Source organism: Haemaphysalis longicornis, unplaced genomic scaffold (genome assembly GCF_048455015.1).
Source record: "Haemaphysalis longicornis isolate Haplotype H1 unplaced genomic scaffold, Haemaphysalis longicornis Haplotype H1 scaffold_2, whole genome shotgun sequence".
NCBI lineage: Eukaryota > Metazoa > Arthropoda > Arachnida > Ixodida > Ixodidae > Haemaphysalis > Haemaphysalis longicornis.
This window is the reverse complement of record NW_027526295.1, coordinates 26,417,415-26,442,252: the sequence shown is the minus strand read 5'-3', so window position 1 is coordinate 26,442,252 and position 24,838 is coordinate 26,417,415. Positions and strand designations below refer to the sequence as shown.

The window sequence follows — 24,838 nt, the reverse complement described above, 5'->3', positions numbered from 1 at the left end:
CTCTCTCTCTCTCTCTCTCTCTCTCTCTCTCTCTCTCTCTCTCTCTCTCTCTCTCTCCATGAAACTGGTATGCAAAGAGGAGTGGTACCTTCTTCTCAAAATTGACGATACCCGACTGGAAACATATTGCAGTTGTTCTCATCCTTCCACTTTTGCCCTGGTTGCTGTCATATTGGAGTTAATCTGATAGTCGGACGGACGGTATACATCAGCTCAAGGGAATGCCAGTGGGTTTCTGCAACGTCACAGACACCTTTGAACGCATGATGGGCACTCTCCTTTGATGATTCTAAATTCTTGCTGTTTTGCCAGCAAGCCTGTCACTCGACTTAGTTTAATGTTCTTTTGTGAGCCGTTATCTAACCAGCTTTTGCCGCCTGTTCGATTTTATATCATTGCGCAATGTTTTCGATAACATCAAAGCAGTTACGTATTTTTGTGAGGCTCTAGTCTTGTTTCGGGAGTTTTCTGAACGACTATATTCATTTCTCTCGCACTGTTACGGTAGCTCTCAAAACGTAGACCACCTCTTTCGGACAGTGCTAAAGCTGAATATCTTATTATGTTGATAGTTATACTTACGGTTTGCTCCTGTTGATCCACTTTCATAGAGTCGCTCTTTCCAAATTTCGAACTGACTCCAGTCGCCACATTGTAGGGGCCTGGCTTAACGATAGTACGGTCACGAATTTGTTATTGCGCCATCCGCAATCCATCCTCAACGGATAAAATTATTCCATACCAAAAGGGGAGTGCCTTTAGAATGCATGGTCTGTGACTAAATTTGGCTTATACCTACACCTCCCACCCGTCTCCCTGTTAACGAATCATAATGCGTCTCTGTTGGCCTGCACCCTTGAAAGGTCCTAAATCATGCCTTGGGCGCTAGTCTATCCGCCTGCCGGACTTTGACTCTTTTTACTCAAATTCGGTGGCCCACGTCTGTGCGCATATTTAACCTCTAGGTATCCCGTCGAATCTCCTGAGCCTACAAGTTTGGACACAATTGCGTACTTAAGATCCTCCACCAGCTTCCTCAGCCATAAACAGATTTTAGCTTGAGGACTTTGAGGACATTTAGCTAAGTCAGCCGTCATTCCTAGCCGTCGATTTACCCTCCACTTGGCGCAACCGCGCCGCATGCGAATGGTACTACCGTAGAAAAATGGCAACGACTTTGCCCGTAGGCCTTTTTCTGCTCCTTGGAGTACTGTCGAACCTCCTTCTTCGGCGTGGGTGGAGATGTCTTTGGCCCGCTTCTTCAATTGGCTACAGAAAATAGATGGCACAGCTGTGGCCGCTAACTACGCCAAGAAAACAAAATGACTGGGGCCCTTCCAACCACTTCCGCTTCCAATGTTGCCGATTTCCATCCGAACGATGTAACCTTGCTTCATTGTGCTTTTGTCCAGCTGTTGACTGACCGAGGCACATGTTTCTTCTCGCGTGGGGTTGAGGACGTTCTCCGTTTGTGAGGGTCAAAGCAATAGCTTACTACTTTCTGCCATGGCTGAACTAGGATCCTTACAGAGCCCCTTCAGCGGCATTGCACCCGTATCCTTTGTAGGTGCATTTCTGACGACCATAGTGAGCACAGCCTCGCTTTTCCTTACATAAAATTAACAAATAACTCATCCCACCATCTCACTGCTGAATATTTCCGACTATAGTGTCTCTTCTGGCCACAACCAATATTGCATCTGCCAATCTTCTACTGCCAACAACCGCGTGCAAACTGATCCACCTTCTGGATATGCATGAGCCGACATTGCCGACTCTGAATTTGCCGCGACATAGCACCTGCCGGTCTCTGGTCGTCCCATAGTCCCCAGAAGTATGGGCATTGCCGTCTCTGTTCGTCGCAGAGTTCCCACAAGTATGGGCATTGCCGAAGACTCAGTACACACCCCTATCCAGCAAGAACCCTCGTGTGGCTGTCCTGGCCGTGAACGCAGAGTTGGGCGCTTAGAAAACCTTTCCGCCTTATTCTGCGGTTTTTTTCGGTCCAGCGACTGATGCCAACCACGAAATTGCTCCCGCAAATTGTGCACATTGTCTGGCTTGCACCATACCAGGTGCACCTGGCTGCTCTACTTCCGGAGAACCAATGTGCGGCTCCTACCATGCGGGGGTGTTGGGTCTTGAGATACCTCACACCGTGCGTATAACTCTTCTTGTTCTGTGTAGTGGGAGATCATCTTTAAGAAAGAAACATGAAGTGGACGCTTCGTCAAATGTGCGAGAGCTGTTTTGTTCGCTGGCCAGCTAAACGCTCTTTTACTGACTACATAAGAGTACATACGCACTGTTATTATACGATGTAAATAGTTCCCTACTCAACGTTTTATATATTAGTGCATGGTCGCCACCTATTTACCTCGTTTACTTCCTCCTCTTTAAATACAATGGTGTAAGCGCTTTTTGTTATGTGGCTGAACTTTAATTATGATAGAAACATAGATAAACACACCAGGAAATGGTTAGCCTTTCCTACACTTCCGTAAGGTACTCATGGTACGTTGACCCTTCCCTCTTTGAAGTTATTTTTTGTGGAGAAGGTTACAGGTTGAGAATCGGGGATTAACGTTGTGTCTACGTGATATCAATTTCTGCACCTAGGTTCACACGAAATTATACTCACACGCAAACGCGGTGCTGGTACCATTTAGAGTCGCATCTATAATTCTGTTTGTCATTCATTCTTGAAAATATGACTTGGCACGATATTTCTTTTTTATCCATGAAAGTGAATGTGGAAAAATTTGTGTCACAAATAGAGCGGTCACTTCAACGCCTATAAAATTTTCATAGGGTACGCTGCTAATTTTCTGCGAACAAACCCAAGGGGAGAATGACGAAACCAAAACGGCCGAATGGCGCAATCGTTCTGAGGTTTGAATCCTAACTGTAAGTTTAAACAAAAAAAATCGCGCCAATCCACCCCGTGAATGTGGTTGGAAAGCAAAGCTGTAAACAGCACACACAACGATTAACCCTGCGAGGTCACTTAAATTCACTCACATCGCTCTACAAATAGTAAAACCAGAGAGAAGTGAAATGCACTTAACCACACCATTTATTACTTCAAATAGATATTTTTGGTAAGATTAAATCAATGCATGATCAATGAACGGTGAGTTGTATTGGTGTAGCACAAGAGTAGAGGAGGAGGAATAAACGTTTATTTTACATATTTAGAGCAGATGGGCGGCCGCCTTAGTCCAGGTAGCCTGTCGCTGCTCGGGTGGCCCGCTGGATCAGGCTTTGCTGGTCCTGCAAATCCGAGCTGGTCAGCGCGCATTCCCACTGCTCGACAGTAGGTGTGGGGGGAGGAATGGTGTGTGCAGAAGAATACGAGGTGGGGGGTTGCGTATCGGGCGTGGCAGTCACGGCAGTTATAGGTGAAACGGCTGGGGGAGATATGGGAGAAGATGGTGCCGTTGTTGAATGTATTCGTTTGGAGACGTCGCCAGATGCGGGATTCTTCGTTGGTGAGTGGAGGGTGTGGGGGAGGGTATTCTCGGCGGGTGTGGCGATAGTGCGCTAAGATATCGGAGTAGGTGGCTGGTAGTGGGTGTAGCGTGTCAGTCCGTGTGTCCAAGTCGCCCGGCCTCGTCGGGAGTGCCCAGAAGTGAAGTTCGCGGGCCGCAGCATGGGCTGCTCCGTTCCCGGGAGGGAGGCATGACCTGGGGTCCAAACGATGGTCACGTTAGGAGGTGATACTACGGCTTGTAGAAGCTTGAGGGCAGGTAGAGGAATTCTTCCAAGGAGGTATCTTCGACAGGCTTGCTGCGAGTCTGTGATAATTGTGAGGTAGTCGCACGTTGCTGTATGCATTGCTAGGGCTATTGCAGTAGCTTCCGCTGCAAATGGGGAGAGGTGGCGGTATGTGGCCGCAGTGTATAAGGTGCCGTTGGTGTCGGTTACCGCTAGGGTTGAGTGGGAAGTTGAGTGAGCGATGTCGGTGTAGCGGGTGTCGTTGTCCGATGAGTACTTCTTATGTAGGTAGTGAACACAAGCGTTGCGACGTCCTTTGTTGTACTCGGGATGCATATGTCGGGGAATGGGGGTGACTTTGATGGTGGCCCGAATATGGGGTGGTATCGGCTGTAGTGCTTCATGGGGTTCTGGTGTAGGACGGCCTAAATTGCGGAGGAATGTGCGGCCTGTGGGGGTGAGCGTAAGGCGAGAGAGTTGGCTGGTTCTTTGGGCGTCTATAAGTTCGGAGAGCGAATTATGTAGGCCAAGTTGAAGGAGCGTGTTGGTGGAAGTGAAAGCCGGTAGTCCCAGGGCTATCGTTTAGGCTCGACGGATGCGAGCATCCAATTCGGAGTGTTCTTGGGGTCGGAGTTGGACATAGGGAGTGCCATATGTAAGCCTGCTGAGCAGTCATGCTTGCACCAGTTGACACGTGTCTCTTGTTCTTTAAGACCGTGTTTGTGCATGCATATACGACGGATGAGGTGGGCGTGTTGCGATATTGTGGAGTGTAGTTGGGGTAGTAGTGCTCTTCCAGATCCATCGGTGTGGAAGCTTACACCCTGGATTCGTAGTGACTTCACTTTCGGGACAGGTTCCTGGTGAATTATGACCTGAGGGTCCGGTGCCGGTTCGGAGGGTCTTCCACGGGCACGTGCACGAAGGACGAGAAGCGCTGATTTTTGAGTGGTGACAGGTGAGACCGCGTGGTGCTAGGTAGTTGAGGACGGTGTCCACCCCTTGTTGTAAAGCGGATTGTTTGTTCCGGGTGATCCTTTGGTGATCCAGAAGGTAAGATCATCCGCGTAGAGAGCATGGTGAATGTTAGGGATCCCGGAAAGCTGCTTAGGCAGGTCTAGTAGGGCGATAAGAGTGGAAAGGTTTTTTATAAAATTAAAGTAAGCTCCAACACGGTGTTAGACAATCTGACTTCTCCGTCTCTGCGCCGCGGATGGAGGCAACGAGATTTGCGGCAGAGACGGAGGAGGAGGAGATGAAGGAGGAAGAAATACTTCTGTTCAGATTTCTGAACGGCCCAGAGTGCAGCCCAGAGGAGTGATTCCTTCTTCTGTGGGGCCCATATGCACTCCGCGCGGCCTCTGTTCTGTCCACCCGCTGAAGCTGGGTAGGTAGAGAGGGCCTGGACAGCAGCATCTCCCAATGCTCTTGTTGGGTACTTGACGGAAAGAGAGGAGGGTGATCAAGGCTAAAGTCGCACACCCCGATTACGGGGCGGAGTGTTCCTACTTCTGAGAAAAATTTACATTCAGCGTCGTAGCGGTTCGGATGCATTAAGTGAAGACGCGTAGGCTGTGGGAAGGAGCCCGGGTTGTATGAGCCGTAGGGTTGTTGTTCTCTGGAAAGGTCAGGGTAAGACGAAGGTAAGGTCTGTCTAAGAAGGTGATAATCCTAGGTTATCTCCCTGAACGTGACAAGCGGGTGACTGTCCTCGTGCAGCTCCATAGCACGGGAGGTAATAGCGCAGGCTTGTTGGGTGGGCGTATTAACTACCCTCCATTGAAGTGTGAGGGGGTGTCCAGATGAGCCTAATGGAACCGTTTGGGGAGTGGTTTTTTAGCACGCGCAGTGCAGGTCAGGATACCCAACCGGACTGGTGATTCCAGTAGGCTTGCTGGGAATAGGTGATTACCCTCCGAACCCATGATTGAGTGATAGCCAAGGTGATGGCTGCCTCTTCTGCTGCCGTAATTTCTTGGGCCCTAAGCGAGGTACACCCAAGGAGGTTGGTTCTGGAAGTAGCCAGCGTATTGCTGCCCTCGATGTTTGGAGGCGTCTGTGCAGATACCTGCATGATCACCACCGAGGGTGGTGTTTAGCGCTTAAGCCCGTGCTATCGGTGACCCTCGTCAAGTGAGGGGTTCAATTTTTAAGCGAAGCGAGCATCCTTAGTTTCAGTCACCAAGAGTCTGGGAGTATGTCAAGCGGAGTGACATTCTGGGGTGCCCAGCCAATCTGGTGAAGCATGAGGTTACCCACCCCAGTTCTGATTCAGACGATGTCGTAAGAAAGATGGCCTTATATCAGGTCTTCACCGTGTTGTGGAGCCCCGTGCTAAGCAGCCTCTGTGTGGACGCACTCATGAGAAGACCAATGGCCTGCTCGACTGTCTTTCTAATCTTTATATAAAGCATCTCTATGTGCTCCTTGTAGAGAAGAAGACAGGGGGTTGACGTAAGTGACTCTCGAGAAGACAAAAGCTTCAATTAATCAAAAAGTAGCGGGTTCCTTTAGCCCTCGCTTCTTGGTGGCAACTCGCCTGATCATGTGTATGATTTGATCAATGCTGTCTTTCAGTCGCTGCAAGAAGACATCGCTCTTGGTGTTAGCCTAGAGATGTAGGCCCAGGATCTTCATGCTGGGGCTTGGAGTGATGGCCTGGCCATCATGGAGTATTTGAATGTATTCCTTGATTTGGCGTAAGCGCGGACGACAAGGAGTGGGGATTTTTTACGTGAACACTGGAGGCCACAGGCTTTAGCATATTGGCGTACTAGAAGTGAGATTCCATGCATTGGTGTGAGCTTCCTTCAATTTTTGTAACTCTTAGCACATGCGCCAGGTGCGCACAGGGCCGCTAGATGGGCGTGAGTGGTCGCGTGACGCTTTTACGTGAATTCAGCGAGAACGCAGGGGGAAAACCCGTAGATGTGGTTGGTGAGTACACCACCTGTCTTCTCTGTCTTCGCGTGTGCTCGTAGCTAAATCGGTAAGACAACGGGCTCGGGCTTTGTTAGTCTATTAGTTCCAGGTTCGATTCCTGGCGGTGCCGGTAAATTCTTTTATTTGTTCGCTGGAGTTTTCTGGTGACACCAACGGTCGCGAAAGAACCCTTGGGGGGTAGAGGTAAAAAGCTTTGCTTTAAAAATGTTACGCCTGCATAAATTTGCAACACCTAACACTACTGAGAGGCATTGCAAGAACGCTCCTATGAAACTATAGCCACTACATGTTTGCCACATTTTATTGCCTCACCTTCAACGGATTCCCAAAGAAAAACGTAAATCCTTTGGTGCATTGAAATATATACTACGCTAGACCGAGATATTGTTCTGTGACAGGGTATGAATTCTTTATTTCCAATTGCGACCTCAACCATCCCAGCTACCCAGGCAGACCTGCTGAGCCACGAGGAGCCCGATGGAGTGATGGTTGTAAAGGGAAACCACGTCCGCTCCGGCAAAAAAGTGTCACGGCGCTCGTATGCTGCTCTGTCCAAGCCGCAAGTCGACAAATTTCTCCCACAAGTTCCGGTGGCTCGCCACTTCCCGGGATACTTCGCCAAGCATGTGAGACTTCTTGCCCTTTCCTTTTCTTAATTCGTAGACACACCCGGTGTTAGTGCTTGAGTAGTTCGGTGCAACATAATATTTTGGCACAGTGAATGACATCGGCTGCGGTTCGCTTTGTCCGACGAACAAAGAAATAGTGAATTTTTTTCTTGGTACGGTACCTATTTTTTAACGACTCCGTAGCGTTGTAGGACACGAATGTCCTATACGATTTCTATACGATGTCCTATACACTGGTAATAACCGGACTCAATACAAGAAAGGAAAAAAGTTTTAACTGTCGAAGGAGAAACTCATTTATTTTTTCAGTATTGTAGGCACCATCAGATGTGGTGTAAGAAAATAGGCTTTCTTTACAAGTCACTAAGCTTCAACATACTTCATCAAAATAGATAGAATAGCACGAAAACAGTGCCTTCTGCTTGATGGAACATATAAAATTACGTCATTTTATTCGTGTACGGCGACAACCTGTTTTGGCGTATAATGGATCTTATTGTCCTAATAAAGTACATAATAATTGCAAGCACCCTAGTAATTCGTGCCTAAAAACTTGCGTCCCCTGTACACGGCAAGAATTATCAATCAGTCAATCAGTCAACCAATCAATCCATCAAATAATCAATCAATAAATCTGGTTATTATATGCCCAGGTACACTAAAACACTTTAACAAAAACACTGAAACGGAGGTTAAAAGAACTGAAACAAAAAAACTAGTCCATCCAACAAAATCAGTGTTTTGGCACACTGAAGGTGCAACAATTACTGAACAATATAACACAGTGGTGATAAAAATTAGACAAAAAAACGGGCAGATATACATGAGTAGGCACAGTGAAATAAACGCGAGCACGAAGAACATATTCGGGGCAATGAAGACAGATGTAGCTCTAGCTGCTACCAAGTCAGGGTGAGACACAAGCTAGAAATGGGAACATGAAAAACCAAAATGGTGTATAAAGGGGGCGAATATTATCTCAGTAGAAATTGCATGTTTCTTGAAGGTGGTATGAAGGGCAGTTTCAATTGCAAGTGTTACAGGTACGAAGCATAGAGGACTTTCGTGTAAGTTTGGACTGCACTCTAATGTTCACATTCGCAAACAGTTAAGAACAAAAAATAAACCCGCTACCAAGTTTGAGTAAAAGAGTCCACCTTGGTTTGTGCGGACCTCAAACACTAGAAAGGATGACAAATAAAATTTCACGCCTATCCACCCTGTGAAGGCGGCTGCAAAGCGAAGCTGTAAACGCCGGCCCCAAATATTACGCATGTGGTGTTACTTAAATTCACACACGTGGCTCCACAAAGAGTGAAACTAGAGAGAAGTGAAATGCACTTAAACACCATATGTTACTTCAAAGAGGTTAAAGAGGTTTGGTCTGGTTAAATCAATGGATGATTCATAATGGTGTGTGGTTGAGGTTTACTGGTGAAGCTCATGACCGAAAACTATTTTTTTATAAAAGTTGAGGAAGCTGAAACTCGGTGTTGGACGATCTCACTTTTCCTCCGTCTCTGCCGCTGGCGACGGAGGTGATGAAATCGTCGTCAGAGACAAAGAAGTGAGATGCCATGCATTTCTGTGAGCGTTTTTTAAATTTGAAAACACCTAGCGCATGCGCCAGGCATGCTCTCGCCCGACACACGTGCCGTGAGCGGAGCGAACAGCAGCGCGAGAGGTCACGTGACGCCATCACGTGGCATTCACCCAGAATGCACGGGGTAAACCGAAAGATTGGCTCGGTGAGTGTACCTACTGTCTCACCGGCATCTGCGTGGGCTTGTAGTTAAAATCGAAACGACACCAGGCTCTCTATTCATTCCAAGGTTGATTCCTGGCGGTGATAGTACCTTCTTTTATTAGTTTGCGGGAGTACCAGCGATCGCGACGGGCCCTCGGCGGGTCGTGCGGCGGCGTCTCGCGCGCCATTTGGATTGCCGGATGCAAAAAACGTTTGTTTCCGGCTACGTCATCCGACTAAACCGCCATGACCGGGTATCCGATTTCGCGATGTGTTCACGCGACTAAAGATATCTGTCCGAAGCTATCGCCTACGCCGTCGCAAAGCTACGAATCGCGACGTTCGGTTAATCGCTTCGCGACATCGCACGACGTAACGCGACGTGGCGAATCGCGAGTGGAAATTTGCCTTAAGAAGTTCAAGATACTCCCCTAGGGCTGTCCTGCACGCTTCCTTCAAATCCGACTAGCGGAATGAAAGGAACAGATGCGGCTGTTTGCAGATACGACGGTGGAGCAACAGACAACCGATTCACCATGGAAGCGAAGAAAAAACACAGACGAGGAACATGAAGTGCACCACGCGTTGAAAACGAGGAAAGAGGACCAAAACAGCCACCCCAAGCAAACAAGCCGTAATGGCGGGTGCTCAATGAATAAATTACGCGCCCTGTCCAGACATTCGTTACAGACACTCGTTGCGATAATTGTTTATTCCTCTCAAAAAAGGCGTCCTAACATGAACTGGGAAGGCAGCGTCACGTGTGGAAGCTTCGAAAGGGCGATGTCCTGCCTACACGCTTCCACGTGACGTGGATACAACTATGCCGCACAGCGTCCCCGATGTTGCAAAATCAGCCGTACGGGCGACGTAACAGGCCTTCTCATGGCGGAAGCCGTAGGTTCGCCTATTTCCGGAAAACCGTAGATGTTGTTGTCTCGTCAGAAATTGAACATTGTTATCAACTGCGTAGAAAAGCACTGAGTATAGACCGGATTCCATATTATCAACGAAGCGCGTGTAAACTGTGCCATCTCCACGCGTTAGGAGCGTTGAATGTAACTTTTAGAATATGAGCCCAGCTTTTCTGACTTTGTGTCGCAAAAACCGCGTTTAGCAGCAAATTTGCCTGGCGTTCCTTAATAGTAAGGCAAAGTAAGCTTCAGTGAACTTTCCAAAGCCAGCAGATCTACTTGCACAAGTTAAAACTGGATTCACCCGGCGACGCAATGGCCGTTTGTTCGCAAACTCCCAGTGGAGTTCCTGACGGGGGGCTCTTTCTTCTAAAGAGCACACGATTGTAGGAATTTTTTTATCTGTCCAGAACCAACTGGCAAGCAAACTCGTCTATTCTTTCTTAAATACATAGCCTGTAATTCTGCCAAGTCTGGAGAGCGTAATTGGGTTCTTCCTGCGAAGAGCAAAATACGGCGAAAGGCTGCTCAAAGCAATATACACTTGCGAATAGTGTAACTAATTTTATGTAATTAGAGTTCTGCCAGCGTTATTTGGACAGTAAGAGTTTACGTACGTTTACTGCTGCTTCCAGGGTCTTTTACGATTGGAATTGCAGATCTCGTCATGCGCCCAAGCAGAATGGTCCGAGACGTGCACGACGTAACTGTCAGCAGACGACGCCTACGATTTCGCCACTCCAGTAGTTTCTTTAGGCCACGTAGCCGCTATTCCCTGGCGCGCACATGCTAACCACGACGGGAACGGGATTTAGACTATTCGTTTATTTTTGCAAGCGGCCTACTTGCGAAGCTTTCACTGCTTTGCGATGCTTGGCGATCGCTTTACCTCTCGCTAGGTGATGTGTTCTTCGCATCACTGCGTCCACATTGCCTCACCTCGTTCTATACAAGCCTCGACCACGAACAGCTTCGGAGTAAAAATATTGCGTGCGCTACAGTTGAGCAGGGCACCCAGAGTATGAACAGACTGCCTTACCACCGCGCGATCTTAACACGTGGGGAGCGTGGAATCGGAGTCAGAAAAATAGCTCCAATTCACGCTGTGAAGGAGGTTGGAAAGGAAAGCAGGAAACGACACCCACAACCATTGCCAATGCGACGTCACTCGAATTCACACACGTGGCTCTACAAAGAGTAAAACGAGGGATTCTGCCTGGCGTTAACTAGAATCCCCAGGGGCGGCGTCCCGAACGGATAAGCGTCGGCTACGGCCGGGCTGGAGCGGCACACGCCACCGCTGTTACCCGGACATGCGCCGGCAGAAAGAAAACGGCGGGAAGCGTCATTCTAAGGGTGAGACAGGGGAACCGAGTCATCCTGATGTGCTAGCTCGGGGATACACCACCGCGCGACACAAGCACGGACACCCAAACAGATCAGCATGTGAGCTCAGTGATTTCTACTTCTACCGATTTAAACTACTTAGCTTAGTATGTTTGAGAAAACCAAAAAACAAGAAAGCTGTAGGAACTCTTATATTCGCTATTTATGCGAGCCAGTTGCCAGAGAGAAGATATGAAGTTGTTAGGAGTGAAGAATTGAGATTGTTTGCGATGGAAATACTTGGTCGACTTAAGCACGTTAGGGTGAAATTTCAGCGGGCTTAGCCCTAAAGTAAAAGTCGGCGTCATATCTCGTGAAACGCAATGAACCAGTAGAAAACTGGAATCATATTGAGAATATCGGTGTAAAATACAGTGGAACTGGATAATATAATTACTGCTCTGGAAATGGCCTGAAATAACTCTGCCAGCTTCATTCAATCCAATTATAACCGTACGGCAAGCACCTCGTTCATGGAATCCATTATCAGACTTCCATCTTCAGGTTCCCGTCGAACCACTTTTCGTCTTACATTTTTTCAGAAACTACACCATCATCCCACCCCGCCCAAGCAACTCAGTTATTAAACCGGAGTACATTTCCTGCAGCATCGATCACGCTGACAAAGTTGGCATCAAACATGGGAGCACATAACATTTTAAACGCAAATGCATTTCTTAGCCGCAGGTTGTCTTGCGTCGTTGAGCGGCGTGCGCCTAGAAACAGCTGTGGCGCGCGCCTAGCAACCGGAGCAGGTGCGGAGTAGCGGACGGCAAGAGGAGAGGAGGAGCACGCTCGGCGTGTGAGGGCACTCGAAACGCGGAGCTCGGGGCGGAGAGAGAGCTCGCGCGTGGGCTGGCGCGGGTCTCTCTCTCCTCTCCAAGTACCCCTCTCCGCTCGCTGCGCATATAAATGCAGGAAGCGCGCGCCTCTCTCCGTGACTGCCTGCCGACTGGCGCCTTGATAGCGATGGAAGTCGGTGAAGTCGAATCCCTCACGGCACGATATCGCAAAAAATAATTCGGTGCACTCAATGCATTCGCATTTCGGGAAAGCAGAATCCCCTTCGGGGAGGTGGGGGGATTTTTTTTCCGAACCACTCATCCCGAGAATATCACGTGATTAGAACCACCTTCCCTAAATGTTGTGGCCATACATGATAATCGTCTATTGCATTATGGATTATCCAATTTTGTGTAACGAGGATAATTTATGTTTTGTTTCAAGGCTTGCTTTATTCTCACGTTTTGCTTGTTTCTGTATTCCGCTCCCCTCTGTAACGCATCTGGACCTGGGGATATCACAAAAAAGTAAATAAAGAACACACGTTTTATGTTCCCAAATTTAACGCAGCTGGCTGGCGCAGTCAGGCTTGCGCTGCATCGCACAGGCACTCAGGAACAAGGAAATACTGCATTCAACAGCGCTCGTTCAAACGCCATACAGACAACCCGCCGTAAACTACATTACTTCAATGTAGCCCCTTAACACACTATCACGAAATCCTAGCAAAACTCTCAAGACCTTTTCTCATAATTCTTGCATACTATTACACAATAGAAAACGTTCACAAGTCGAAAGAACTTATAATTTTTCCGGCTGGGTATTCACAATAGATAATTGCATTTCACCTCCAGTAAAGCGGAACAATACATACAGTATCGACGAAATTGCCATCACAAATGCAGGAGTCTAGAGAAACCGGATTTCAGTGGGCCGATCACAAAGTGATTATTTCGTGCCTTCAAGTGTGCACCTTGATTGCGAGAAAATGTGGGCGCGATTGCTGCATACATCTGTTCGGGGTATTTTGTTTTTCAATAAAATTACTTCCATGTTAAAGATAGCGAGCTGTGTTTAGGTTGTGGGTTTTTGCCAGAATGCTTCGATTCGAAGTAAGCAGTTCATTTCCGGCAAATAAACAGAACAAGAAGAACGTAAATGCTGTACTGCCCCAATAAAATCTAGCGGAAAATGTTTACACTGCGCAATACGATTTCACAATTACCTTTGCAAAATAAACGATGTGCAGCTAGGTCTAAGTATATTCGACCAACAAAAATAACCAAAAAATTCTGACTGATGAATAAGATACTTCCAAATGCAAAATAACTGCACAGGGTGAACTGGCGGGTACCGGATGACTGTCGTATACCGGCTATGCCTCACTACGTGATCGCCGCATCAGCGAACGCACGAAGGCTTGCGATATATTCTGCCGTTGTTTCGTAGCGCGTCGCCATGATGGGCCATTTCTCGCGCCTTTCGTCACGCTTTCATACACCGATTTTCTGCCCGCTCTATCTTCGGTGGCCGCTTTGATCTCTCGTTTTTCTCCTAGCGCGACGCCGCCGGAGAGAATGTTTTGCGTCGTCTTCGCATACCACCCTCCCCCTCAATCTTAAAACATTCTTTCCTCCTTGGCTTTGCCTCTCGTACTATCTCCTTCGTCTTCGGTATCCCCTTCATTCTCTCGGATTCAACGACTTACGGCACGCCGTGAAACTACAGTAGCAAATTCCCAGGTTCTGCGCGTTAAAACTGTGTACATACCTAACTTGAGGCCAGTTTTATCATGAAGGTTGGACATCGTCTACATCGCATACACAAACAAGAGGTGCGACAACGCTTTTTTGGTACTTTGCAAGGAAGATCCGCCCGTGGGAGCCCACGTGTTCTGAAGTCGCTAGAGTGAGAGAGAATTGACGCATGCTCAAAGTTTGGATGAAGAGAAAAAGGTTAATATAAGCCATGGAACAGATAGGCAAGCCAGACGACACTTACAGTAAGCTTTATGCTAGCATAGGCACTTCCGCGTAAGCTAGTGACTAGAAAGTAACACATTCGTTCGAGGCGGAGCTAGCGCGCTGTCGCACGCACAAAAATCTCAAACACAATAAAAGGGCGGCAAAACGCTGTACGCGAAGCTGTACAACCCAAGCATATGTTTCACAGTATAGTGCAGCGCTATGAACGGGGCGAAGCGAAGACGAGACAAACACAAGCGACTAAACACAGAGAACCATACGGTTCACTTCTTACCGGGTACGGCCTTCGTGGACCGATGCTAAGTAGCAAACACTTCAAAATGTAACCATAAGCTTGACCTGGACACGACGCGCTGACTCTAGATAGGGTCTCCACACCAAGTAAGACAGAGTCAAGCGCATACTAATGCACGAAAAAAAAACATTTTCGGGTAGAGATAATGTCCCAGCTTCACCTGCCGTCGCGCTTTCACTTTGCTCTCTTCCTGATTCGCGCCCCCTCCCGTCCGTGTACCTTTGCAACTTCGCTCTTCCCAGCGGCTTGTTCCGTTTCGCCGCGACATCTGCCTTTAAACATATCAAACTGTGCAGCAATCACAAAACACCTGTACGCGTGCTAAATTCAGATTTTGTTAACGATGCGTGGTTCCAATGAGCGCTGCGGGTAATCGCACACCGCGTACACACGTGAGGATTGCTTATTTTATATCAGGGAGCGTGAAGTCCGACATAGCAAAATCAGCTGAACATTACTGGCCTCAACATGAAAGCTTTCAAGTGTGGAGCAGTGATTCCCTAGACAGTCTGTGGCGCCCTGTCTTAACTAGTTTGAGATAACGCTTTCGCGTTCAATTCGGCCGTAGTCCAGAGATCACGCCGAAGCCCCTGGGAAGTCCAACAAAAATCACTAGAGGGTGTTTTCAATGCCAATTGGTAATTATAGACTAATTCATTATGTATTCATGATTATTATAAATTTCTTCTCATTTGCGGATTACCAAAGGTCGCCTACAGTGCAAAGATCACCCCCAATGAGACAGGATTTAGCTTCGAGTCCAGAGGGACCGACGTTTATTCCAGACGAAGGGAAATGGTTTGAACTACGAGGCCTCTGTTTGAATTCGTGACATCACGAAGCCTTCATCCCTTTGCTTGCGCGGCTCCCGCGGGCTAGCACGAGCAGGCGGACCCGTAAAGTTCCCGCACATAAAAAATCAAGGAGAAGACACACATTTCCTGCACCTGAACAGTGCCGAATGAAGTCTAAATGCGGATTTTGTTCTCTTGCTTTGTGAGCTATCTTAACTATCTGGTCTACTATTCCATGCCCTATTTTGTGGTTTTTTTATTTCTTAAGTAGAAACCACCCACGTGCTCTTCTGATTTTGAGCCTTCGGTGTTATTTTCTTTTGTTTTTCTTATCGGTAAAATACTTGCAAATAAAAAGCGTCGCCTTCGGTTGAATTAATTTTTATGTAAGGGAGCACGCTTTGACGCTTTCTTTTTTTTCTGTCTCTTAGTTCGTTGTTTGCGCGCTTCTGTTTTTTTATTCTACCAACTTACCCTAGCTTCAGCTTTAGTAAGGTGCAGGCAGTAAATTTCTTCTTGATCCTAGCACGGTAACGTTCCAGCGGCCACCTCCTCAGCAAAAAAAAAATTGCAAAGAATCATTTAATAATAGCTCGCGTTGAAACATTTTACGCTGTTTTATTTTTCGATCCCGGCGCTGCCCAGAGTACTTTTTCCAGACCAAGAACGCAAGGCACGAAATGCTTTCCAAACAGCCTGTACTTAAAACAGGAGCTGTACGTTCGTTGTATACTAACTTTTTTCGCGTTCTCTTTATCCCGCAGATGCCCTGCCAGAACGAAACCAGCGGCTGCCGTGTAATCCTTCCAGCTGATGAAGCCGATAATTATTCTCCGCAACAGCACCCGTCAAAATTGAACATGAAAATTGAAAATGAACAGCTCATGAAGTTTGAAAAAAATGTTACAAGGCGGGTAGGTGCAATAGACGTTAAGCTTGCGAAGCTATTAGAGGAGTTTGATTCCCAGAAGAACAAAGTCGTTGAAATTGGCCATCAGCTCAATCGTTTCAACGATGCACTCAAGGAAAAATTGAGAGCAGCCACCGCGAGCACTTTACAATCTGTGGAAAGTAAGGCACGTGAGGTGAAAGCCCTTTTGAATGAAAAAACAGAATCAATGACGAGGGCGATATCCTCAGGATTATCGATGGTGGCAATTAATCCGAAAACACACCGGTGGACTCTAACAGGATACGCAGGACATAAAGCTGAAGCGATCAAAAGAGGTTGGGAGTGGGAAATGGGCGAGAAAGTATATATACAGCACTACCTAATATCTTGGGGAATTGAAATGAGAGCTGAGGATGGCCATGTGAACCTTTACTTGTTGTTTCAGTTTCACAAAGGCAGATATGACGAATTTCTTGATTGGCCATTTTCTAATGAGCTGAAGCTGTGCCTGATCCATCCGGAAACGCAAAAGGAGCACTGCGCAAATCATAAGCCAAATCTAGACCGGAACAATATTAAATTTTTCGCTAGACCTCTAAAGGACAGCAATTCACGGGCTTGTGCAGGGAGCGCCAAGTTTGAGTCAAGCTACATTGAGGAGAATGGATATACAATGGAAGATAAGCTGTTTTTAAAGTTTGAGGTTCTCACATGATTTTATTTTGAGGCCCAGCTTCCTAATACTTCTTAAAAATATTCATTTCCGCGTGAATACTGAATAAGAACTAAAAAACGTTTTTCATACACCATCTGGGGTAAATTATTGCTTGTTGGGCAGCGCACACATAGAGCCGTGTTTGAAAAGGGGATTCCAAAGCTTCTTATCAATCAAGGTAAATGTACCCTCAATGTAATTACTCCAAATAAAGTTCCAACAATATGAGATCCCTTCTGCAGAATGGTTTTCTTTTTTAAAAAACAGGAACTCCACCAGTTCCACAAAATATACAATGACGATTTGCACCGATTGTCCAATATCTCTCTGCATCGACCATAATATATAGGTAAATATTAAAGCTTTTTTTAAAGTGGGAGGTTCTCACATGATTTGATTTCGAGGCCCAGGTTTCCTAATACTTCGTAGAAATTTATAATTTCTGCATGAGTAATGAATAAGAAGTAAAAACAATACCGCGGTTCAGAAACCAGCTTTTGGGTCAATCTTCGCTTAGTTGGGAACACACACATAGAAATGGGAAACAAAAACATTCTTATCAATTGAGGTAAATGTACTCTGAACCGAATTACTACGAATAAAGTACCCAACAGTTATCCTTTGTGCCACGTGGTTTTTTTTTCTCTGAAAAAAAAAACTTAAGAAACTCACCAGTTCCACAGAAAAAGACAATGACAAATGCAGCGATTGGTCAACTTCTCTCTGCATTGATCATAATTTACACAAGGCGCGTTTTGGCCCCAAGAAGCGGACGATACTAGACAAGTTGATGAGGTTCTTGGATTCGTTGGAAGAAAAATGTACGTTTTGGGCAAGGTGAACGGCGAAAGTTTTTCCCGGTGATAACTTGAACCGCTTACAGAAAATGAAGTGTAACACCAGAAAATGGAGCTTCACCATATTAGTGGGTGGGAATGCCACCCGCATATGACTAAACTGGAAACGCGGCAGTGTTACCTGGCCGCGCCGCGGTCGCGTTTTTGATGGAGGCGGAAAGAAAAAATGCGCGTGTGCAGGAGATTTCTGCTCACGTTAAAGATCCCCTGGTGGTCAAAATTAATCGGGAGCCATCCACTACGGCGCGCCTGCTCGCCTGCGTTGCGTCGGTGGGTTAAACGCGACAATCAATAAAACGCGGCTGTGGTTTAAACATACACGTGAGGTAATTGTACAGTGTTCAGTCGAACCTGTGGTTGAGGTGAGCTCTCTGTGCCGTAGATGCTATTATAGAGACAATACGGATTTTTAAGGCGAAGCTTGTAGGCAGTGGCTCCTGTTGTTGTCGGTATTTCTTTTGGCATCGTATGTCAAAACAATCCTCTTCACCGCCCTGTCCTACTCCTCAACCCCAGCTAGCGGCCGGATCTCGCCATATTCCCGGACAACCACAAGTGCCGCCACCCTCTGGCCAAGGGAAAAGATTAGCTCACTCCGCGCACGTCGTTTGTCCACAACTCAAGGCCACCTGGACCATGGATATGGAGCATTCTCCAGTACCCCCTAAGTGGAGGCAGCGGGCCCATGAAGCTGAATATGCTTGGAAAGCGAATACTGAGTTTAGCCAGTTCTAAAGAAAGGCGGAATGACAACGATTGGTAGCTGAAGGGGTCTGGGAGTTGGTTTTGGCAGGGATTTCTCAATGCCTTGGTTTCACACGGTTACACAAGATTCACATGCACTCCTGTTCCCGGCATGGAAGGGATTCTTTACTTTTTATTTTTTGTAACGATAGATTTGCGTCTCAGTCGTACAGAATAAAGATGCATATCCGTGAGGCGGTGGTATCTATGGTGCAATACTGGTTCCTTCCACGTTCAGAAGCAGAATATCAAGGGTATTCGATACTGTTCAGCGCGCTAGTTCTGAGCCATTCTAATGTCGGCTCGCTGTGTGGCGTGAAACCAGCGCAGTGGGGTTAGATATCTTAAGACAAGCCCGCTCGCCCTAATGACCCGCTGTACGAGTATTCCATTGAGGCCGCTTTTTTGTAAGTATTTAATTTCCAGGCAGTAGTATAATTACTCGTCCTCAAATGGAACTCTGATCCGTACATGTGTACGACTTCAGTAATAATGAACTACTGGGTGCCGGGGGTACATGGTCAATTCTATTCTGTCGCATGACTGCCGCGCTTGTGTTACAACGGCCAAAAGCTCAGTTGAACGTACAAACGGAAAAAAGTGCCTGCAATAGTCATATTGTTTTTGTTGTCACAACGAATGTTTCAAAATGGTCACTGCTCTGTAGATAGAAAAACAACTTCAAATATTATTGCAACCTGTGTCGCTAAAGCAACAATAAGCCGACACCCTGGGTCAACGTAACAGGAATGAACCTGAATCATGCTCCACGACAACTGCACTTGGGGGCACGTTCGATGAACGGGCAGGAGGGGAACAGAACGCTGGTTGTGGGGATCCAGATCGGGGAGAGCACCAATCTGCCGGTCGGAGGGATTCGTGTCGATCACAAAGAAAAGCAAGAAATAGCTGCAAATAGGATGGAGCTCAAAGCACATATATTTAGGTAACTAAACCACTCTCAAGGCTAGGCGAATCTCCCTCAGTGGGTATGTGCCATCACTTATGCAGGAGAGCAAGTCAAAGTAAAATTCCCCTCCAAAACAGGTGAGTAGGGTTACGTGCTCGAGGAATTTTTCGCAGGACAAATAAAGATGTTGTTTCTCTCTCTCTCTAGAACTCTCTCAATACCAAGATGGCTATTCTACACTCTTTTTCAGTGAAGCTGCATATTGCAGCCACCACGTATTTCTCTCACCAAAGGGAACACTTACTTTCCGTATCGCACCTAAATTACTGTTTTTTGTTTGGGGGTAGCACCACTAAAACAAGCGTTATTAACATGTAAATGCTTCAGAAGAAAGCCGCACGCTGTTCTGTAAACGCACACTGCCTTGCTCACACAGAAACACTGTTTACTCGTTTCCACATATCACCGAATAATGCGATGTACGAATATTATTCAGCCTTAAAACTTTAGTGATGTAGCCAACACAACCAACTAGTTTTCTTGAGATATCCCGTCAAAGACAAAACCTCTCAATATATAAGTTTCGCAAAAAGAAATTTGCACATTCTTTGCTCTCGTACAATGTAGGGACAACAAATGCTTCGACGCACCCATCCACCTCATTTGAATACACTGTTATCAAAGGGTGTGATTTCGAAAACACGTTCTCTAGTTGACTTTAAAAGTGCCTTATTTATGTAATCGTTTTCATTGATAATGTTGTGTTTGCATATTTTTCTTTTTTCACTCTCATTATGCATACCTGCATCCAGCTTTTTTCCTGCAAGCTTTATGCTGCGTTTTTCTTACTAATTTGTTTCTGTGCTGTTTGTAAATTTTATTGAGATTGTATTGATCATATATTATTCGACATTGTAATGTCATATGCGCTCTATGCGTTTTTAGATATATGAATTGTACAGGGGAGGGCGGGCGTTCGTAAAGTGATTTTTTTTAATTTTTGGGCGGGCCTACCCGCTTGTTTTTATGGCGATGTAAATAAAACTCAATGTGACTTTGACTTTACCCGCCACTGCTATTGCCGCGAACCGTGCATTGGGTTTGTTTATTTATGTTTTTAAGCAAAGCTTTTTACCTCTACCCCCCAAGGGTTCTTTCGCGACCATTGGTGTCACCAGAAAACTCCAGCGAACAAATAGAAGAATTTACTGGCACCGCCGGGAATCGAACCTGGAACTAATAGACTAACAAAGCGAGAGCCCTTTGGCTTACCGAGTTAGCTACGAGCCCACGCGAAGACTAGGAAGACAGGTGGTGTACTCACCAAGCACATCTACAGGTTTACTCCCCGCGTTCTCGCTGAATGCCACGTGAATGAAAGCGTCACGCGACCACTCACGCCCGTTTAGCGGCCCTGTGCGCACCTTGCTCATGTGCTAAGAGTTACAAAAATTAAAGTAAGCTCACACCAATGCATGGCATCTCAATTCTAGTGCGCCAATGTGCTAAAGCCTGTGGCCTCCAGTGTTCACGTAAACAATCACAGCTCCTTGTCGTCCGCGCTCACGCCATACCAAGATATACATTCAAATACTCCTTGATGGCCAGGCCATCGATCCAAGCTCTAGCATCAAGATCCTGGGCCTACATCTCGAGGCTAACACCAAGAGTGACGTCTCCTTGGAGCGCCTCAAAAACAGCATTAATCAAATCATACACATGATCATGCGAGTTGCCACCAAGAAGCGAGGCCTAAAGGAATTCGGTACCTTTCGATTAATTGAAGCTTTTTTCCTCTCGAGAGTTACTTACGTCAACCCCCTGTCTTCTTCTCGACAACGAAGACATAGAGATGCTTAAAATAACGATTAGAAAGGCAGTCGAGCATGCCATTGGTCTTCTCATGAGTGCGTCCATACAGAGGCTGCTTAGCACGGGGCTCAACAACATGGTGGAAGAGCTGATAGAAGCCATCTTTCTAACCAGAAGGTCCGACTCAGAACTGCAATGAGCAACCGCATGCTTCACCATATTGGCTGGGCATCCCAGAATGTCACTCCACTTGACGTACTCCCAGACACTTGGCGACTAAACCTAAAGATGCTCCCTTTCCTTAGAAATGTGAACACCTCACATGACGAGGGTCACCGAAAAGCACGGGCTCAAGCGCTAAACACCACCCTCGGTGGAGATCATGCAGTTATCTACACAGACGCCTCCAGACATCGAGGGCAGCAAAACGCTATCATCGCGGCTATCTCCAGAACCAACGTCCTTGCGTGTACCTCACTTAGTACCCAAGTAATGACGGCAGCAGAAGAGGCAGCCATCACCTTGTCTCTCGCTCAACCAGGGGTTCGGAGGGTAGTCATCGATTCCCAGCAGGCCTTCTGGAATTACCAGTAGGGTTGGGTGTCCTGACCTGCACAGCGCGTGCAAAAAAAAAAATTCGCCGCGTATCTGCTCCTTTCGTTGCAAATGCCGTCTAAAGATATCATCTTTTTCGGCGTTTGTGAAGTAAATGCCTCCCTTCGCTTTCCCGCTCACCTCTCACGTTGTTCCTCTTGCGTCGAGCTCCTACCAAGGTAAAGAAGCCAAACGTTTGCTTAAATTATTTTAAATGTCCCGTGTTCCACTACTCCAAACCGGGTGTTTCGATGCGAACGCTGCTGTACGGCGAAGACGCGCGTTAATAGAGGCGCCCTACTTCAACGTTTATAGAACCGAGTTTCCCTACTCCACGTGCGTTGCAAGCAGAACGTGGAACCTATCTAGTGGAACCTTGCGTAACTGTTGCCGGTTGATTTCTCAAAAAGGCGCAAGAAGCTATAGTGGTGCGGGCGACAGCAGGTGACGGCGGAGTGAATTCATTTTCTGCAGTTGATGAAGTATTTATTTTGGCAAAACTAAAGCATGTTTGATGTTTTCATAAAGGAACACTGCAAATATCACTTCTGTATTGATTTGTTATCTCATATTTGCGTAATGTCTTGTTCTTGTTCAACAATGTTGACAAGTATGAACATTACACCGGACATAGACGGGTAGATTTAGCTGTGACTATATAAGACTATTGCGCAGGCATTGTTTTGCTTTGGCCGGGTGGCCGAATCGAGTCACAGACAGACAGACAGACATACAGACAGACCAAAATTTCTGGGTTTAAGTAGCCCAAGGAAGACTATCGTCTTTAAAAAACACTCCCCAAATGATTCCATTCAGCCCAGCTGGACACCTCCTCACGCTTCAGTAGAGGGCAACAAATACGCCCGCCCAACAAGCCTGCGCTTTTACCTCCCGTGCTATGGAGCTGCACAAGGACAGTCAGTAACGTTCAGGGAGATAACCCAGGATTATCGCCTTCTGAGACAGACCATACCTTCGCCTTACCCTGACCTGTCCAGAGAACAACAAACTACCCTACGGCTCATACAATCCGTGCTCCTTCCCGCAGCGTACGCGTCTTCACTTAATGTATCCGAATCGTTATGACGCTGAATGTAAATTTTGCTCAGAAGTAGGAACACTCTGCCCCGTAATCGGGGTGTGTGATTTGAGCCGTGAGCACCCTCCTCTCTTTCCGTCAACTACCCAACAAGAGCAATGGGAGATGCTCCTGTCCAGGCCCTCTCTACCTACCCAGCTTCAGCGGGTATACAGAACAAAGGCCGCGGGGACTGCATATGGGCCCCACAGAAGAAGGAATCACTCCCCAGGGCTGCACTCTGGGCCGTTCAGAAATCTGAACACAAGTATTTCTTCCTCCTCCTCCTTCTCTGCCGCAAATCTCGTCGCCTCCGTCCGCGGCGCAGAGACGGAGAAGACAGATCGTCTAACAACGGGTTGGAGCTTACTTTAATTTTATGAAAAATTTCCACTCTTGTGCTACAGCAATACAACTCAACCAAACACCGTTCATGCTTCATGCATTGATTTAACCTTAACAAGAATATCCCTTTAAAGTAATAAATGGTGTGGTTAAGTGCATTTCACTTCTCTCTGGTTTTGCCATCTGTAGAACGATGTGGGTGAATGTAAGTGACGTCGCGGGTAATCGTTATGGGTGCCGTTTACAGCTTTGCTTTCCATCCACATTCACGGGGTGGATTGGCGCGATTTTTTTTCTTTTACCGCTCGGATGCGCCGGTGTCTGTTATCTGTGTGACAGGGGAAGCGCGTGTTTCATTGTTCCTTTCTATGCCACATGTGTTATCTGTTCTGATAAGGAGAGCGTTCCGAACTAACGTGAACAGCCTAGGAAAATCTTTGTACTGGATCTAATTCGATGGTTCCAGAAACCGTCACTCACAAAGACAAATTCCCGCAGAGCCCACGCGCCGGTATTCGGTTCGCCGAGATTCGCCTACGCACGTCACTTGGTTGACTGCTGCTTCGCCGCCTGTGTATTCTTTGAGGAGCTGGGGGAGCACAAGTTTGCTCCAATAAACTCGTTTTTCCTTTAAGACAGCTGGGTCCTCTTTGCGTACGTGACATATGGATGAGACTGGATACATGCACTCTAAGCCATCGTCAAGACGACAAACAACATTAACTCGTGTCAGCCGGCGAAAGCAAGGTCTTCAGCCAGCCACAATTTGGACTACTTCCGGACCAAGTGAAAAAAGAAGACGTCGTGAAAACCACTATGACCAACGCAGGCACCATGGCCATCGCTCTCAGTCTTGCCTCGTTCTTCAGCAAGCCAGGGAGCCCTTATCATTCCATGGGTCACCTTCGGAGGACCCCGAAGACTGGTAGGAGCAAGTCGAACGCGTCAGGCTGTTCAATCGACGGGACGACGCGGAGACACTGAGGCAAGTGTTCTTCTACCTTGAGGACTCAGCAAGGACCTGGTTCGAAAACCATGAGAGCTGCTAGAGTCTTAGAACGATTTCCGAACGCAATTTTCAACGACATTCACCACGCTGGTGCAAAAAGTGCGGGCCGAGGTCTTGCTGCAGACGCGGACACAACACCCTAACGAAAGTGTCGTTGTGTTCGTCGAAGAGATGAAGAGGCTCTTCATGCGTACTGACCCTTGCATGGCTGAAGAAAAGAAGTACGCTTCTTAGTGCGCTGTGTGAAGGAGGAATTGTTTGCTGTACTTTTCCGCAACCCGCCCAAAACCATCACCGAATTTGTGACCGAAGCCAGCAAAATTTAGAAGGCTCTTGAAATGCGTACTGAGCAGTAAGACCACAACTTTGTTGGCGCGGCCAATGTCGACAGCATGCCGATGTCGACAGCATAAACAGCATCGACAGCATCGAAATCAGTGTCGACAGCATCGACATCAATGTCGACAGCATCGACAGCATGCGGACAGCAATATCGACAGCATACGTCGACAGCATGCGGCTTCCGGCAGACAGCCTACGTGAGACTATCTGCGCAATAGTGAGCGAGGAGCTGCAGAAACTTCTCCACACGCTGCCGCAGCCGCAAGTCGCTTCCCTTATCGATGTGATTAGGGAAGATGTGCAGCAAGCGCTGGGTACCTCAACGACGTCAGAAGCACCCCGCGAGC

The 24,838-nt window shown here is 47.1% G+C and overlaps 1 protein-coding gene across 2 annotated transcripts in view; it reads left to right on the top strand.

The window, feature by feature from the left end:
• LOC144167026 (uncharacterized) overlaps positions 1 to 19,446 on the top strand; it is a 37,278-nt gene extending 17,832 nt beyond the window's left edge. The window contains exons 4-5 of one of the 2 annotated variants that reach the window (XM_077696424.1): positions 7,102 to 7,286; positions 18,174 to 19,446. In XM_077696424.1, coding sequence (XP_077552550.1) covers positions 7,102 to 7,286; positions 18,174 to 18,392 — 404 coding nt within the window. In that variant the 3' untranslated portion in view covers positions 18,393 to 19,446. Of the gene's footprint in view, positions 1 to 7,101; positions 7,287 to 15,957; positions 17,350 to 18,173 lie in introns of those variants that run through there. The other variant, XM_077696423.1, reaches the window with a different exon arrangement.
• Positions 19,447 to 24,838: the final 5,392 nt, after the last annotated feature.